A 15296-nucleotide genomic window follows, 5' to 3' on the forward strand; every position below is an offset into this window, starting at 1 on the left:
CCGACACAACGGTCCGGGCTGAGAGCCTAGACACCGGAGGGTCTACCTTTGGGGAATGAGCCCACTCCTTGACCACCTCAGGTGGAAAGGGGAAACGGTCATCAGAACCACGCTTTGGGAAGCGTTTGTCAGGACAGGCCCTGGGTTTGGTCACAGCGGCCTGAAAACTGGAGTGGTTAAAGAACACACTCTTTACTCTCTTAGGCGAGGTTAACTGGTGCTTTTCTGCCAGAGAGGGTTGCTCCTCTGATACTGGCGGATTGAGATCCAGCACAGAATTAATGGAAGCAATCAAGTCACTAAGATCTGAGTCACCCTCGGAAAGATCAATGGGGCACATGGAGTTAGCCTCCGAGCCCCCAGTAAAGGCATCCTCCTCATCCTGCGAGTCAGCTCGTGAATCAGAGCCGCGGGACGAGGAAGGAGAGGAAACCCTGCGTCTCCTCTTAGGAGGACAGGGTCTGGGCCCTAATGATGAATCCTCTGTGAGCTCCGGTGGACGGAGGTCAGAAGATAGAGATCCTAAGGGACCCTTAGCAGTAGAAGCACCCTGTGAAGGGGGCTGATGCATATTCATCAAAGTCCTGGACAGAAGTCCCATGGACTCAGCAAAAGACTGGGATATGGACCTAGAAAAGGATTCTACCCAAGCCGGGGGTTCAGCCACAGGTGCAGGAGCAGCCTGAGAGACCACTGGGGGTGAGACTCCAGGCTGTGGCACCGCCAAGTTAGAGCAGACATCACAATGTGGATAGGTGCTCGGTTCAGGCAGCAGGAGCTTACATGCAGCGCATACAGTATAAAGCTTTAGAGCCTTGCTCCTCGTGTGAGACATGCTGCTGGAGTGGGGGCTTTGCAGAGAATGAACCCCAGGGAGAATATACAAAGGTCCACAACCGGAGACCGGCTGTGGCTTACCAGACCGCTGGAAGCGGTGTTGTGTGCCCTCCAGATCCCGAAGCCCGGACCCCCAATGCACAGCACCTCAGCAGGAATGCAGAGTGCAGGCCAGCGCAGAGTGAACCCTGTCTGAGAAAATGGCTGCCAAAGCGAAGAGAGGGGGCGGGACTTGTGGCGTTCCTGGAGGAGAGCGGGATCTGGAGGGCCATAGAGACCTACAGGGGAGGAGACACGCACAGCAGTGGGGAGTGTCCCTCCCCTGTGCAGGACGGCCGCCAGGAGGAGCCGAGCCTGTCCCTCTGCATGAGTGACATGCGAGGGCAGTGAACAGAAACTAGGCCTCCGGCAAAGCCGGGGCCTAAATTTGAGCGGCGAGGCCGACGCGCATGCACCATCGGCGCGGTTCTCGGTCGACAGCTAGAGAACCCGCCGGAAATGCCAATAAATACAGTAAGCACACTCTCCCCAAACAAAGCACAGGGACCCCCAATATATAAACGTCTCAGGTACTTAGCTGCTGAGACGCAGGGCCATGTCCCTGGGGATGAGTGCTCCGGTCCAGCAGGGTCCTGAAGGGCTGCGGATGGAGACCGGTCTCCTGCCAGGCATGGAGACCGTGCTGGCTCCCACTTCAAGCCAGAGCCCAGGAGGGATGGTGAAGGAGCACGGCATGTAAGGCTCCAGCCTTGGAAATCAACCTTACAACACCGCCGACACAGTGGGGTGAGAAGGGACATGCCGGGGGTCCAGACGTGGACCCGCACTTCTTCAATCTCATTCCAAAAAGGAAAAAAATCATACGAGAATGCATGTGTGGATGTATGCCTCCTGAACACAAAGCGATAAACTGGCTGGGACTGGCTCACCAGGGGGTGTATAAGCTCAGAGGGAGGAGCTACACTTTTAAGTGTAGTACTTTGTGTGTCCTCCGGAGGCAGAAGCTAAACACCCATGGTCTGGGTCTCCCAAAGGAACGATAAAGAAAACAAAATGTCATCATGAGTGCAGCTCTGGAGTATAATACAGAAAGTAACTCAGGATCAGTAATGTATGTACACAGTGACTGCACCAGCAGAATAGTGAGTGCAGCTCTGGAGTATAATACAGAAAGTAACACAGGATCAGTAATGTATGTACACAGTGACTGCACCAGCAGAATAGTGAGTGCAGCTCTGGAGTATAATACAGGAGGTAATTCTGGAACAGTGCAGAATAAGTAATGTATGTACACAGTGACTGCACCAGCAGAATAGTGAGTGCAGCTCTGGAGTATAATACAGGAGGTAACTCAGGATCAGTAATGTAATGTATGTACACAGTGACTGCACTAGCAGAATAGTGAGTGCAGCTCTGGAGTATAATACAGGAGGTAACTCAGGATCAGTAATGTAATATATCCACTTATTTTTGCAGGTGAATGCCTTAAATACTGGTTGATTGTATATAAAAATGTCTAAACAGGATAAATAACAACTGTATAAATTTTTATTTACAACATTCACATTGTGAGGTATGACATACATGTACATAAACGAGTTCACAAACAACATGAATAAGAAAACATAATATTGTACAGATTATTTGCACTACTTGGACAACCCCTTCTCATTCCCCATTTCCCCCCCAGAAAAATACCAAGCCTATACTCCCTCCGGTGCGGCCGTGGTTCCAGCAATGTGGTAACATGTGACAGTTATGACACGTGAGCCCTGCGACCAGTCAGCGCCGCCATCTTCCCGCCTTTGTATGGTTATGTAATTAACAGTAACAGAGCGCTGCGGCTGCCAGTCACTACCTGTTAAATACCTAAACATCCGAAAACGAAGAGAAGGAAGCCGGCGCCGGTTGGTTGCGGGGCTTGCATGTCATAATATTATCACGTTGGCCCCAGGAACGCAAGTTTGACAATCGCTGGAACCGCTCCGGCACCGGCGGAGAGTATAGGCTTTGTTATTTTTATGGGGGGCAAATATGGAGAATGAGAAAGGGTTGTCCATGTAGTGGACAACCCCTTTAAGAGAATGGATGCTGCAGCAGGTCTCTGGTGACTATGTATCTCTGATTTCACTGTACAAAGTGGCTGCTAACCATCGAATAGCCCCGTTATCGGCACCACGTGACCCGCGACCGGCCCCATCATACAGCGTCTTCCATGTGGATTAGAAGTCCCTTGAGATAAGATGGTGACTTCCAGTCCACACAGAAGACCCCGTATGACCCGGCTGTTCACAGTGTGGGTCGTATGGTGCGGATAATGGCAGGATTCAGCGGTCGGTGAGTATATGAGCCGCAGCCCACTATTATAATTACAATGGGGCCAAAAGACAAAACATTTTCCCGTACGTAAAAATTTTAAATGATTTATCCTTACTGTGAACTAACCAAATCCTGAAGACCTGTATGAAGATTCAGTCCTTAAGATGGGAGGAGAAGACGCTCGTCACCGGCTGCACAGTCCATGGGGGATGAGCGCACGTATACTCATCTGTACACAGGCTCTTAAAAGGCAGAAGCTGTGACCCCGGATCGGCTCGAGGACGTCAGATTAGTCTCGGCGTGCCCCTTTACAATGAGTAAGACTGTCATCTCATCCCAATATGTACTAACCTTTTCCCAGAAGTGCCGGTAATACACAGCGGTCTTCCATATAAATGTCATCCCTGGCAATGGCTGACGTCTCTGCCCCTTGCACCGGCGGCCATGCTCCTATCTAGAAGTACGTAGCATTGGCACAGAGTCATTTATAGAGACGGTCGCCTCAGTCTTTCTTAAAGGCAAAAGCAGAAAGCTTGTTATTTGTGGACTGGTCCAGGGGTTTACGTTTTTTCGCGGTCCCGCTGGGGTCCTCTGCTTCCTCCTCCGCAGCTTCCTGGGAGTCACGATTTTCTTGCCCTTCTCGTTTCCTCTTTTTCGGATCAGCAGAATCATCTCCTTTGGCTTTTTCAGTCCACGTCTAATGAGAGACAAAAGGTAAAGGGAGTTCATTAGAGATCGATGCGTCTAATCAGACTTATATGGGCTGTAACTATAGGCTTTAATTAAAAAAACCGCTCTGGAAACGCTGACGTCACCGCCATCATATGTCACTTACCGACTTTGCTTTTGCACATTTACCCCACAATGGTGAAAGGGTCGATAAACGTTTTTTTAAAAATGTAAGTGAATGTTGCCAAATATTTCTAAAGGTAAATCTTGCCATGAATATCAGTCAGGTAAGTCGCATATTTCACCCTTTGCACCAAAAGGATGAAGTCTGCAAGGAATTCCTCCAAAAGAACGGATTGTGCCGAGAGCTTGAAATTCCGAACACGTTGATTTACGTGCGGATGAAATCGGCAAAAAGTGGATGAGTTTTGTTAAATGTCATCAGTATTGCGCTGCAAAATCGTCACTTGTGCATTCAGCCTTATTGTGACGCTGAAAGGAACCTTCCTTTGGAACCCCTTTAGATGCCGTTATCAATATTGACTGCAGCATCTGAAGGGGTCACAAAAGCTAGAGACCATCTAAACCATCGCTGATCAGTGTCCTGATGCCCAAGACTGTTTTTTTGCAAAGGGATTTAACAGTGTAAAAAAAAAAAATCTTGTTCTGAATAATTGAGCTTGGGCAGATATTTTACAGAGGATTATGCCATAAATAATTTGTACTAACCTGGTGTAAATGCCGCTGTTCTCCTGAATCTGTAGATGTGTTCCTCTTGTTTCTGCGCCTCTCCTTTCCTGAGATATGGCCCTTTATATGAATCTAGCCTTGATATCCAAGAGGGCGGGATCCTCACACCCACTTGGCTAATAAGACTACATTTATATAAAGGGCCATATCTCGAAATTGGAGAGTCGCAGAAACAAAAGAAAAGCATCGCCGGATTCAGGAGAACATTCATTCTATGTGCGCACTAGAAAAGTGATTTTTCTCAAGAAGAAAATTTCATGAGAAACTTCTGGGAGTTGAAGATTACCGCATCTGCGGTAAAAAACGCACAAAAACCGGTGTAAAAACGCATGCGATTTTGGCGCGCATTTGCGGCATTTTTGGTGCGTTTTTGCCATGGATTTTCCGCAGATTTGTCCCTGCGGTTTTTTATGCTGTAACTGCAATAATATATAAAGAAAGCATGTTGAAAAAGAAAAAAAAAAAGAAAAGAAATAGATCAATAGATAGATAATGGATAGATAGATAAATGGATAGATAATGGATAGATAATAGATAGATAGATAGAAGGATAGATAGATGGATAGAAGGATAGATAATCAATAGATAGAGTCCCTGTGAGCACACACTGCAGTTCTCGCGAGCGGTAGTGTGTTCACATTACCGACTGTGAGAAATGACCTGTAATTACCTCTGTAGTCTCGTTACGAGGCTGCATTCTGTACAGTGTCAGTCGCGGCTGGACGCAAGCGTCATGGGACCTGCGTGGATTACGCCGGAGCTGTGTGTTGGGGGGTGTAATAAAGGGGTGAAAGAGGGGGCTTTTTTGTCTTTTATTTAAAATAAAGGATTTTCGGTGTGTGTTTATTCACTTTACTTACGGGTTGATCATGTCAGCTGTCTCATAGACGCTGCCATGATTAAGCCTGGACTTAGTGGCGGCGATCTGCTGCCATTTAACTCGTTATTACCTGGATTGCCACCGCATCACGGCAATCTGGAAAAGCCGGGGACACTCCGGGACTGACGCATAATGGATGCAACAGTCCCGGGGCAGCTGCAGGCTGATATTCTCGGCTGCAGGAGGGGGGGCATTAATCCTGGCCCTCCCCCCCCCCCCCAGCCTGAGAATACCGGGCCGCCGCTGTGTGCTTACCTCGGCTGGACGGTAAAAATACGGCGGAGCCCGCGATTTTTATTTTTTTTTTTCTATATGTACGTTTGATTTCCATGTGTATTCTATATGTCTGTGTCTGTGTGTGAGTGTGAGGTGTGTGTTTACTATGTGTGTTTACTCTGCTCCGCTTCCTCTTCTGTCATAATGACATCACTTCTCTGCAAACCGCAGGCAGCGATGAGCATTACCGCAGGTAAATCGCGGCTATACCGAGGGTATACCGCACATCATTTGCTACCTGCGGTATACCCGAGGTATTTCTCGATTACATTATAGTGAATGGAGTGAAATACCGCAGGTATCTGCGGAAAAGAAGTGACATGCACATTTTCTCAAGAAATTTTCTCAAGAAATTCTGCAGAAAGAATGTTCTTGAAAATAAAAAAAAAACGCACTGTGCGCACAGCTAATTTTTTTTCCCCATAGGGTTTGCTGGGGAATGTCTGCAGGAAGATTACAAACATTTCTCAAGAAATTTCTGCAGCAAAACCGCACGAAAAAACGCAGGTAAAAACGCAGTGTGCGCACAGGGCCTTACACCAGTTTTTTTTTTTTTTCTTAAATTATTTATGACAAGTGCTAGGTTATCCTAAAACTGCAGGAAATATAAAGCATCTGTACTAATAGATGCAAGAATCGTCCTCACTTCATCCCAAACCTCAGATATATTTTACTTACCATCCGCTCTTCGCTACTTAGTGCCCTGAAACGGCTCATGCCTTCCTTAATAATTTCAGACTCGTCAATTTCAGGGTTCTCAGACAAGATGCTCTGCCGATTCTCATCCAGCCATCGCTGGAAGCCAGTTTTAGATCTGCAAAGACATTGGATATCATGATGGACGGTGCGATGTGAATGCCACTTGTCATTTCTACTGGATGCAATTGTAACATATCACTGCGGCAAACTCTGGCTCGCTCCTGCCCCACATCCATTAATAATAGGACTCACATTATACGAGTTGTATTCATGGTCCTCGCTGATGCAACGGGGTCTTTGATGTTTCTAATTGGCCATATTTCTCGGTCGCTGCACAGACTGTTTTGGTTATAAGTATTTACGACACGTAACGCCGCACCAACAATCTGCTGCTCATTAAAGTGGATGCAGTTGTCGTGTTTATGAGCAGAGGTCTGCGAGGCAGGAGCTCGTGATTATTCGGATGGATCGATACAAGGTGTACTTATGCCGGATCAAGGAGGGGGCTGCGCAGGTAAAATGTAGGTATATAGTATATTACATAATGTATTTATAGGCATGTCAGCAAATGCAGACTCTGAACGGGGAAAACAGAGACAAAGGTCGTGAGGAGGGTCCCTCGGGGGGTGTTTTCTAGCCAATGGGAATGCAGGATTCCTGTCCTGCCGCATCCAAATAATTGCTCAGAGGCCCTAGTCATCGCACATGTACGTGATGAGCCAGCATTATACACAGCAGAAGGATTAGAAATAGGGAAAGGTCGTGTAGTATCTGGGTTTTTTGTATATATTTCTAAACAAAAACAAAAAAAAAAATGCATTTTTGCTTTTTATGGTTTTCTGACAAATTTTGCATCATTTTACTTCCCCAGCCTGTGCTTATCTCAGGGCATAGTCATCAGCAGAACGCAGTGAACCTGTCCGTGATCTGGACCCTTCTCCACAACCGTCTTCTAAGGTGATTTGACCAGATGAACTTTGATGAGGTCATAAATCAGCGTCATAGACTCTGTTTCTGTGAAGGTGGTCTGAGCTGTAGTATGTTTGTTTAAACGTAATAAGAATATCTGTGTATGGAAATAAACAAAATGTAGATGTAGTTGTATAATAATCTGTCTGTCTATGTAGCAATTGCACAGATCTATAATACTCCCTGTTCAAAGTTGTATAGTCATGAAGGGGTTACCAAGGATAAGTGAACAGACGTACAAATCTTGGAAGTTTTCAAATAATGAGCAAAAGTCTTATCAGTAATGTTCACACAGAAAGAATGTGCAAGGAACAAAGATGTGTTTTACAAGATTCTATGAGAAATTAAGGAGTGGAGAACTCCCTGTTTAGCTTCAAGGCCAAAGTAGCTTTTCTGTATAATTGGGTGTCTTCCAATACATGAGTTCAGCTGATGACGCTGGCTCAAGGAGAACAGGTCTGTGTGTTCATTGTCTGATACATTGATATATCGGCACTGATATACAGCTAATACGGCACCGTCTCTGGATATCCCAAACGAAGACTCCATTAGCAGTCTTCACCCAAATTCCTCCTTTGACATTTCCAGATAAACTCACTGAATGGTAACAAGTCCTCTCATGTACGGTGATGCATAGAAGCTGCAGAACCAAAATGAGCTAAAATTTGCAATAAAACTTCATTACAAAAGCCAAAATACAAGCTATTGTTATGTAAAAAAACAATACGTTGTCCATATACTTTAGGGCTCATTCAGAAGTCCGAGCATGGATTGACCATAGGTTCCCCCTGACCGGAGTGTCACAGTCTTTTATATCTCTATGAGCCTGTGAAGCTCCAAATGCGAGAGCCATGGCCATTCACAGACCCAAGGATGTTTAAAGGAGCCCTCAGCAGGTTTTTTTCTTATGAGCTGCAGCCACCACCACTGAGCTCATATGCTGTATATAAGAGCCCAGGTCACTCTGTAGAACGTAAAAATCACTATTATACTCACTTAGGGATGGTCGGGTCTGATGGGTGTCGCTGCTGGTGGTGTCTGGCATCTGCTGCGACTGCCGTCCTCCTGCCCAGCCCCATGTCCATGGCGCATCCTGCATCATTCACAGAGAGGCTGCAATTGTGCTCCGGCACATGCGCACTTTAATCTGCCCGGAGGAGGGCAGAGCAAAGTACTGTTGTCAAGGGAGGAATTTTGGGTGAAGACTGCTAATAGTATCTTCATACAGGGAATCCAGAAACGGTGCCTTATTAGCTGTATATCAGTGCCGATATATCAATGTATCAGACAATGATCACACAGACATGTTCTCTCCTTCAGCCAGCGTCATCAACTGAACTCGTGTATTCGATAGATCCAATTATACAGTATGCATGAATAACCTTGAAGCCAGAACACAGAATTTTGGGGAGTGTTTCACTCCTCAATTTCTCCCAGCATATTGTAAAACACATCTTTGTTCATCGTACATTCTTTCTATATAAACCCTACTGATAAGACTTTTACTCATCATTATAAAACTTTCTATTATTTATACATCTGTTCATTTATCCTTGATAACCCCTTCATAACTATACAGCTTTGAATTATATTATAAGTCTGTGTAATTGCTACATAGACAGACAGATAATTATGCTACTATATTTATATTTTAATTATTTATATACACACATATTTTTATTACATTTAAACAAACAAGCTATAGCTTAGATCATCTTTACAGTCCCCCCTTAATAAAATATTTGTGAATATTATCAACTTTAAAATTTTCCCCATTTAGATATATTTTATTTGGAACTTATTTGCGGTTTATTCATACACAAATATTTTTTATTACGTTTAAACAAACAAGCTATAGCTTAGATAATCTTTACACTGTAATGCACAGACACGAGGAAAGGTCACGCATCATGCACATGGGGCTGGGTAGGAGGACGGCGATCGCACAGCAACCCCCAACGGACCCGACCAACCCCTGAGTATTATAAAGGTGTTTTTTATGTTGTACTGCGCGGCCTGGGCTCTTATATACAGTACTCTAAAACGCTTTATATGAGGGATGACTGTTGCGGCCGCAGGTTATAGGGGGCAAATCTGGTGACAGGTTCCTTTTAAAATAAAAAAGGGAAAAAAAAAACAAAAAAAAAACCTTACTTCTTAGGTTCACTTTTCTCTATAGCAGCATTGGGCGCAGGCTGGGGAGTTGGATTTTCCTTTTTTTGGGTTTTCTTTTCAGTGAAATTAACCAGACCCTAAAAATAAATAAATAAATCACATGAAATTAATTTTTCCAAACTTAAAAAAGGAAGGGCAAATTGTCATCTTTAGTTCTCGTTCAGACATTTTAAACATTTGTTAAAAACAAAAAAAATATTGGTGGGAGTGTTTTTTGTTTTTTTAGATCAGCCCACGGCTGCTTTGCTAATTACCTGCTTAGGTTTTACCCTCGGAGCCAGAGGCTTTATGACGGGGGATTCGGATTTCCCGGCGGCGGGGGGCTTCTTCGTTAATTTGCTCATGTTATCCAGGATGCGAGATGATCCGCCCGACAGCGCCGGACTCTTCTGACTTGCAGATACCTTTTCAGAAATAAAATTTGTTATTTGCACAATTTTTTTTTTTACCTTTTTCCACATCTGCTGAAAAAAAAATGTAATAAACTTGAATCCAGGAAGGAATGACGTCTGTGCAAGCTTCAATGTGAGATGTGTGTGATAACGTGACTCATCCGTCCTCTGACATTATCTGGGTAATAACATGAGACGTTCTCCCGGGCACACGACACCGCGAGCGAAAGAGCGAAAGATCCCAAATCTCCAGCATCTTTTACCGTCGTCGTTTGCTACAGCGTAATCCACCCCTCACCTGCGATACGTGTGATCCGGTCACAGGGAGGACGGTGACAGCAGGTTCAGCTTACATTAAACTTTTTCTTAAAAGATGTTAATGACATTTTATTTTTTTCTCTCCAGAGCACGAGCCGAAAAAAAAAAAAAAACAACCTCAAAATAAGTTTATACCTTAAAAGGGTTAACTCTGCCTTGGTTGCTCAACACGATTGCACCTATAAAAAAAAGACAAGAAAATAAAAAGAATAAAGTGCAATGAAAAACATATTACAAACTTTCCATCCAAGATGTAAAAATCGGGATATTCCACTCGTGGGACCGAACCCCAAATGTTGCACAGAAAGGAGGTTACTTACCAGACTTCGAGACGGGTTGTTCAGGTGAAGCCACCGTTTTGCTGAAAGGGTTTAGTGCTGTGAAAAGGACAAAGTGATCTGAGATTTAATAGGTCACTAAAAAAAGCAGAATAGTGAGTGCAGCTCTGGAGTATAATACAGGAGGTTACTTAGGATCAGTAATATAATGTATGTACACAGTGACTGCACCAGCAGAATAGTGAGTGCAGCTCTGGAGTATAATACAGGAGGTTACTTAGGATCAGTAATATAATGTATGTACACAGTGACTGCACCAGCAGAATAGTGAGTGCAGCTCTGGAGTATAATACAGGAGGTGACTCAGGATCAGTAATATAATGTATGTACACAGTGACTGCACCAGCAGAAGAGTGAGTGCAGCTCTGGAGTATAGTACAGGAGGTAACTCAGGATCAGTAATGTATGTACACTGTGACTGCACCAGCAGAATAGTGAGTGCAGCTCTGGAGTATAATACAGGAGGTAACTCAGGATCAGTAATGTAATGTATGTACATAGTGACTGCACCAGCAGAATAGTGAGTGCAGCTCCGGAGTATAATACAAATGACCACAGACAACATGAACAGTATCAGGCTGATATGCTGCGGTTACAGAATGTGCTGCATGAGGCGGCCGGTCACTATTTCACGTTGCTCGAGTTTTTAGAGAAGAATATATTACTTGTCATTTCCTTTTCCACCTAAGCAAAATACAGAAGCTTCAGGTAAAACTATGATTTGCAGAACACACACCAGTCTTCTTATTCAGGTTTAGAGTTTCCGGTTGCTGAACGTCTTCCATTTCCTCATGTTCACAATTGGTCTCCATTTCCTGTTCCTGCGCCGCTGGTTTTGGGCTCGGTCTCCCCCATTCTGTGGCTGTCCTGCTGTATCTGGAAGAAAGAACAGATCAACTAACGCAACTCCTGAAAGTGACCCAAAGCCCTCCAACCCAACCGGCCCCAGTCCCTCCGACCCCAGTCCCTCCGACCCAACCGGCCCCAGTCCCTCCGACCCAACCGACCCGGACCCTCCCATCTAATTTTATGCTTATACCAGACAGTGTTGTAACAAAGCATTAAGTGCAGTCATTGAAGCAAACATGGGGCAAGTTAGATGCACACGAGTGCAATCGTCACCTCCGATCGGGCTGCTGCCGCAGTCGTCACCTCCGATCGGGCTGCTGCCGCAGTCGTCACCTCCGATCGGGCTGCTGCCGCAGTCGTCACCTCCGATCGGGCTGCTGCCGCAGTCGTCACCTCCGATCGGGCTGCTGCCGCAGTCGTCACCTCCGATCGGGCTGCTGCCGCAGTCGTCACCTCAGATCGGGCTGCTGCCGCAGTCGTCACCTCAGATCGGGCTGCTGCCGTAGTCGTCACCTCAGATCGGGCTGCTGCCGCAGTCGTCACCTCAGATCGGGCTGCCGCAGTCGTCACCTCAGATCGGGCTGCCGCAGTCGTCACCTCAGATCGGGCTGCCGCAGTCGCCACCTCAGATTGGGCTGCCGCAGTCGCCACCTCAGATCGGGCTGCCGCAGTCATCACCTCAGATTGGGCTGCCGCAGTCGCCACCTCAGATCGGGCTGCCGCAGTCGCCACCTCAGATTGGGCTGCCGCAGTCGCCACCTCAGATCAGGCTGCTGCCGCAGTCGTCACCTCAGATCGGGCTGCCGCAGTCGTCACCTCAGGTCGGGCCGCCGCAGTCGTCACCTCAGATCGGGCTGCCGCAGTCGTCACCTCAGATCGGGCCGCCGCAGTCGTCACCTCAGATCGGGCCGCCGCAGTCGTCACCTCAGATCGGGCTGCTGCAGTCGTCACCTCAGATCGGGCCGCCGCAGTCGTCACCTCAGATCGGGCCGCCGCAGTCGTCACCTCAGATCGGGCCGCCGCAGTCGTCACCTCAGATCGGGCTGCCGCAGTCGTCACGTCAGATCGGGCTGCCGCAGTCGTCACCTCAGATCGGGCTGCCGCAGTCGTCACCTCAGATCGGGCTGCTGCAGTCGGCAGTTTAGCTGTTTGCATGTCTTTTCTATGATGATGATGGATCTCACTGCCATCATTTAGTCCTCGATCTCTGTCCTAGTGCTCTGGTCGTAACGGTCAGTCACATCATTGGTGCATTTTTGCAGCTTCTTGAGGCCAGATGTTAATAACTTACAAGCCACAAGGTCACTGGACCAGAAGCATGCAATGCAAAATAAGGCCGCACCGGCAACAACAGACATAAATCCGCTGGAAAAATTGCTACAGAAAATGTGTAGTATGCTTTGAAGACCCAGGATGCCTTGTATTAGGAAGACGTAGGAAAGATCGTAACTGGCAGCACCGAGGGTCTTCAGTGGACACAAATTGCAGCCAGATAGACACCTGTAACCCATTGTAATGATTGAAAGAACATGTAACGTGCACTGACCACCCATCACACACGGACATGTATGCTGGCGCCACCTGGTGGTGGAGATGAGGGACTGAAAATGGAACCTAGAAGCTTTAAAAAAAAATTATATATATATACACATACACTAAAGGGCTGATGGGTCATATGAAAAAAAAAAAAAAAATCACCTGGTATATGTGAGACGAGTGCAGGATCTCAGAGGATGAAGAGAGACTATCGCTTTGATTAGGGATCATTAAATGGCAGCGTTCACATGCAAGTACAGATTATTGCTAATCCTCAATCTGCTGAGACCATGACGCCGGCGTGCGAGGTTCAGGGTAACAATACCCGTCTTGTTTGCAGATTTAGGAGTTCGTCTTAAGAGGAATTAATCCATCAGCCTAATCTCATCAACCAGATCTCAGGATTTCTGCAGAACGCCTTACAAAACCGAGGAATCACATACACCGGCACAACACGTGTGACGTACGTGAATGTGACATGTTGTGAAGGGGTTAATATTAATTGGAACATTTACCTATAGTGATATCTGACAGTCCAGGAATGTTTCACTATAGACCTGGTGCAGCCGCGCCGTTCAGAGTGTGGGAAAGCTGGGTGACGATCCGTTAGGATGTCCGCATGTAGCAAAAGTGAACCTGGCTTTCCAGGCTGCATTTGACACCCCCGGCATCTCCTCTACATGCGCAGGAATATCTGCAGCGCAAATTCACCAAGTATGTTGGTTTCATCAGTTTCCAGTGTGTGCTGCAGAGCTCAGCGAGTATTTCACCTCTGCAAAGCAAAGAGCAAAATCTGCATCCGGGCCGCAACATTATTGCAAGAAACGACCCCCATGGAAACAGTAACGGCGATCTTGTAGTTACACAACTTTTCACAAAGCTGAGAAACGGCTAAAAAGGGAGTAAATCAAGACATTTTTTTCAAGTTACCGTATTTTACATTTTATAAGACGCACCCCAAATTTGGAGAAATAAAAAAGGTATACAAAAAAATATATATGGGGTCCATTTTATAATCTGCAGGTGTTATATCAGGGAGAGAAGGCAGCAGCGGAGCGGGGGTCGCAGGAGGCAGAGGCGGTACTGGAGTACAGCAATGCTGCCAGTGGTACTGAGGGGTGCCCACATACTCACTGCGGACGCTGCACTGCGCGGGGCTGGTGACGCAGCTCTGCGCGGGGCTGGTGACGCGGCTCTGCTCTGCGCGGGGCTGGTGACGCGGCTCTGCTCTGCGCGGGGCTGGTGACGCGGCTCTGCTCTGCGTGGGGCTGGTGACGCGGCTCTGCTCTGCGCGTGGCTGGTGACGCGGCTCTGCTCTGCGCGAGGCTGGTGATGCGGCCCTGCTCTGCGCAGGAGGCAGTGAGGGCTTCAAATAATGGCGGCCGGAGTCGGCGCATGCGCAGATGAGAGCTTGAGCTGAGAGCTCAATCTGCACACACGCTGGCTCTAGGCGCCATCATTTCAAGTACTGACCGCCGACATCTTCCGAATGGCCACTGGCCGCGCAAAGCAGAGCAGATCTGCCCCACCCAGAGCAGAGCCTTGTCACCAGCCCCACACAAAGCAGAGCAGCCCTGCCCAGGACACATCCTCACCGCACAGAGCAGAGCCCAATGCACAGATCAACGCCGCACAGACCAGCGTGGGCAGCACACCGCATTGCATTACTCCTGCCTCCTTTGATCCCTCTTCACCACCCCCTGGTAAACTACATTCGTATTTTAAGACGCACCCCTCATTCTCCTCACAAATGTTTGGGAGGAAAAGTGAGTCTAAGGCTATGTGCGCACTTACCGGATTTTGCCGCGGATGTTTTGCGGTTTTGCTGCATGTTTCGCTGTAGAAAATGTTCATAACATCTCTGCAGTGAATCACCAGCAAAACCTATGGGCAAAAAAAATCCTGTGCGCACTAGGCGGAATTTGACAGCTGCATGTTTTGCTGTGGGAATCCCGCAGCAAAAACAATTGCATGTCAATTCTTTTCCGCACGTCGCTGCGGGATTTCACTCCATTGACTCCAATGTTAATCGTGAAATCCCGCAGGGAATAACGCAGGCAGCAAATTCTGTGCGGTTCACTGCGTTTTCCTGCGTTATTCCCTGCGGTATTTCGCGGTTTACCTCCGGTAATGTACATCGCTTGTCTGCGGTTTTGCAGGGAAGTCATGTCATTACAGGAAGAGGAAGCCGTGCAGAGAGTAAACACACACACAGATCACAGACACATAGACACACATATAAAGCAAACGGAAATATAGAAAACAAAGAACGTGTGCTCCGCTGTATAT

At 47.0% G+C, this 15296-nt stretch overlaps 1 protein-coding gene across 1 annotated transcript in view; it reads right to left on the minus strand.

Moving 5' to 3' along the window:
- Nucleotides 1-2453: 2453 nt before the first annotated feature.
- The window catches only part of WDHD1 (WD repeat and HMG-box DNA binding protein 1), a 152772-nt gene continuing 139929 nt past the window's right edge, over nt 2454-15296 (minus strand). The window contains 7 exon segments of the mRNA XM_075330592.1: nt 2454-3853; nt 6410-6545; nt 9554-9651; nt 9829-9978; nt 10420-10463; nt 10605-10661; nt 11359-11498. Coding sequence (XP_075186707.1) covers nt 3659-3853; nt 6410-6545; nt 9554-9651; nt 9829-9978; nt 10420-10463; nt 10605-10661; nt 11359-11498 — 820 coding nt within the window. The 3' untranslated portion in view covers nt 2454-3658.

The sequence above is a fragment of the Anomaloglossus baeobatrachus genome, chromosome 12 (assembly GCF_048569485.1).
Source record: "Anomaloglossus baeobatrachus isolate aAnoBae1 chromosome 12, aAnoBae1.hap1, whole genome shotgun sequence".
Lineage (NCBI taxonomy): Eukaryota > Metazoa > Chordata > Amphibia > Anura > Aromobatidae > Anomaloglossus > Anomaloglossus baeobatrachus.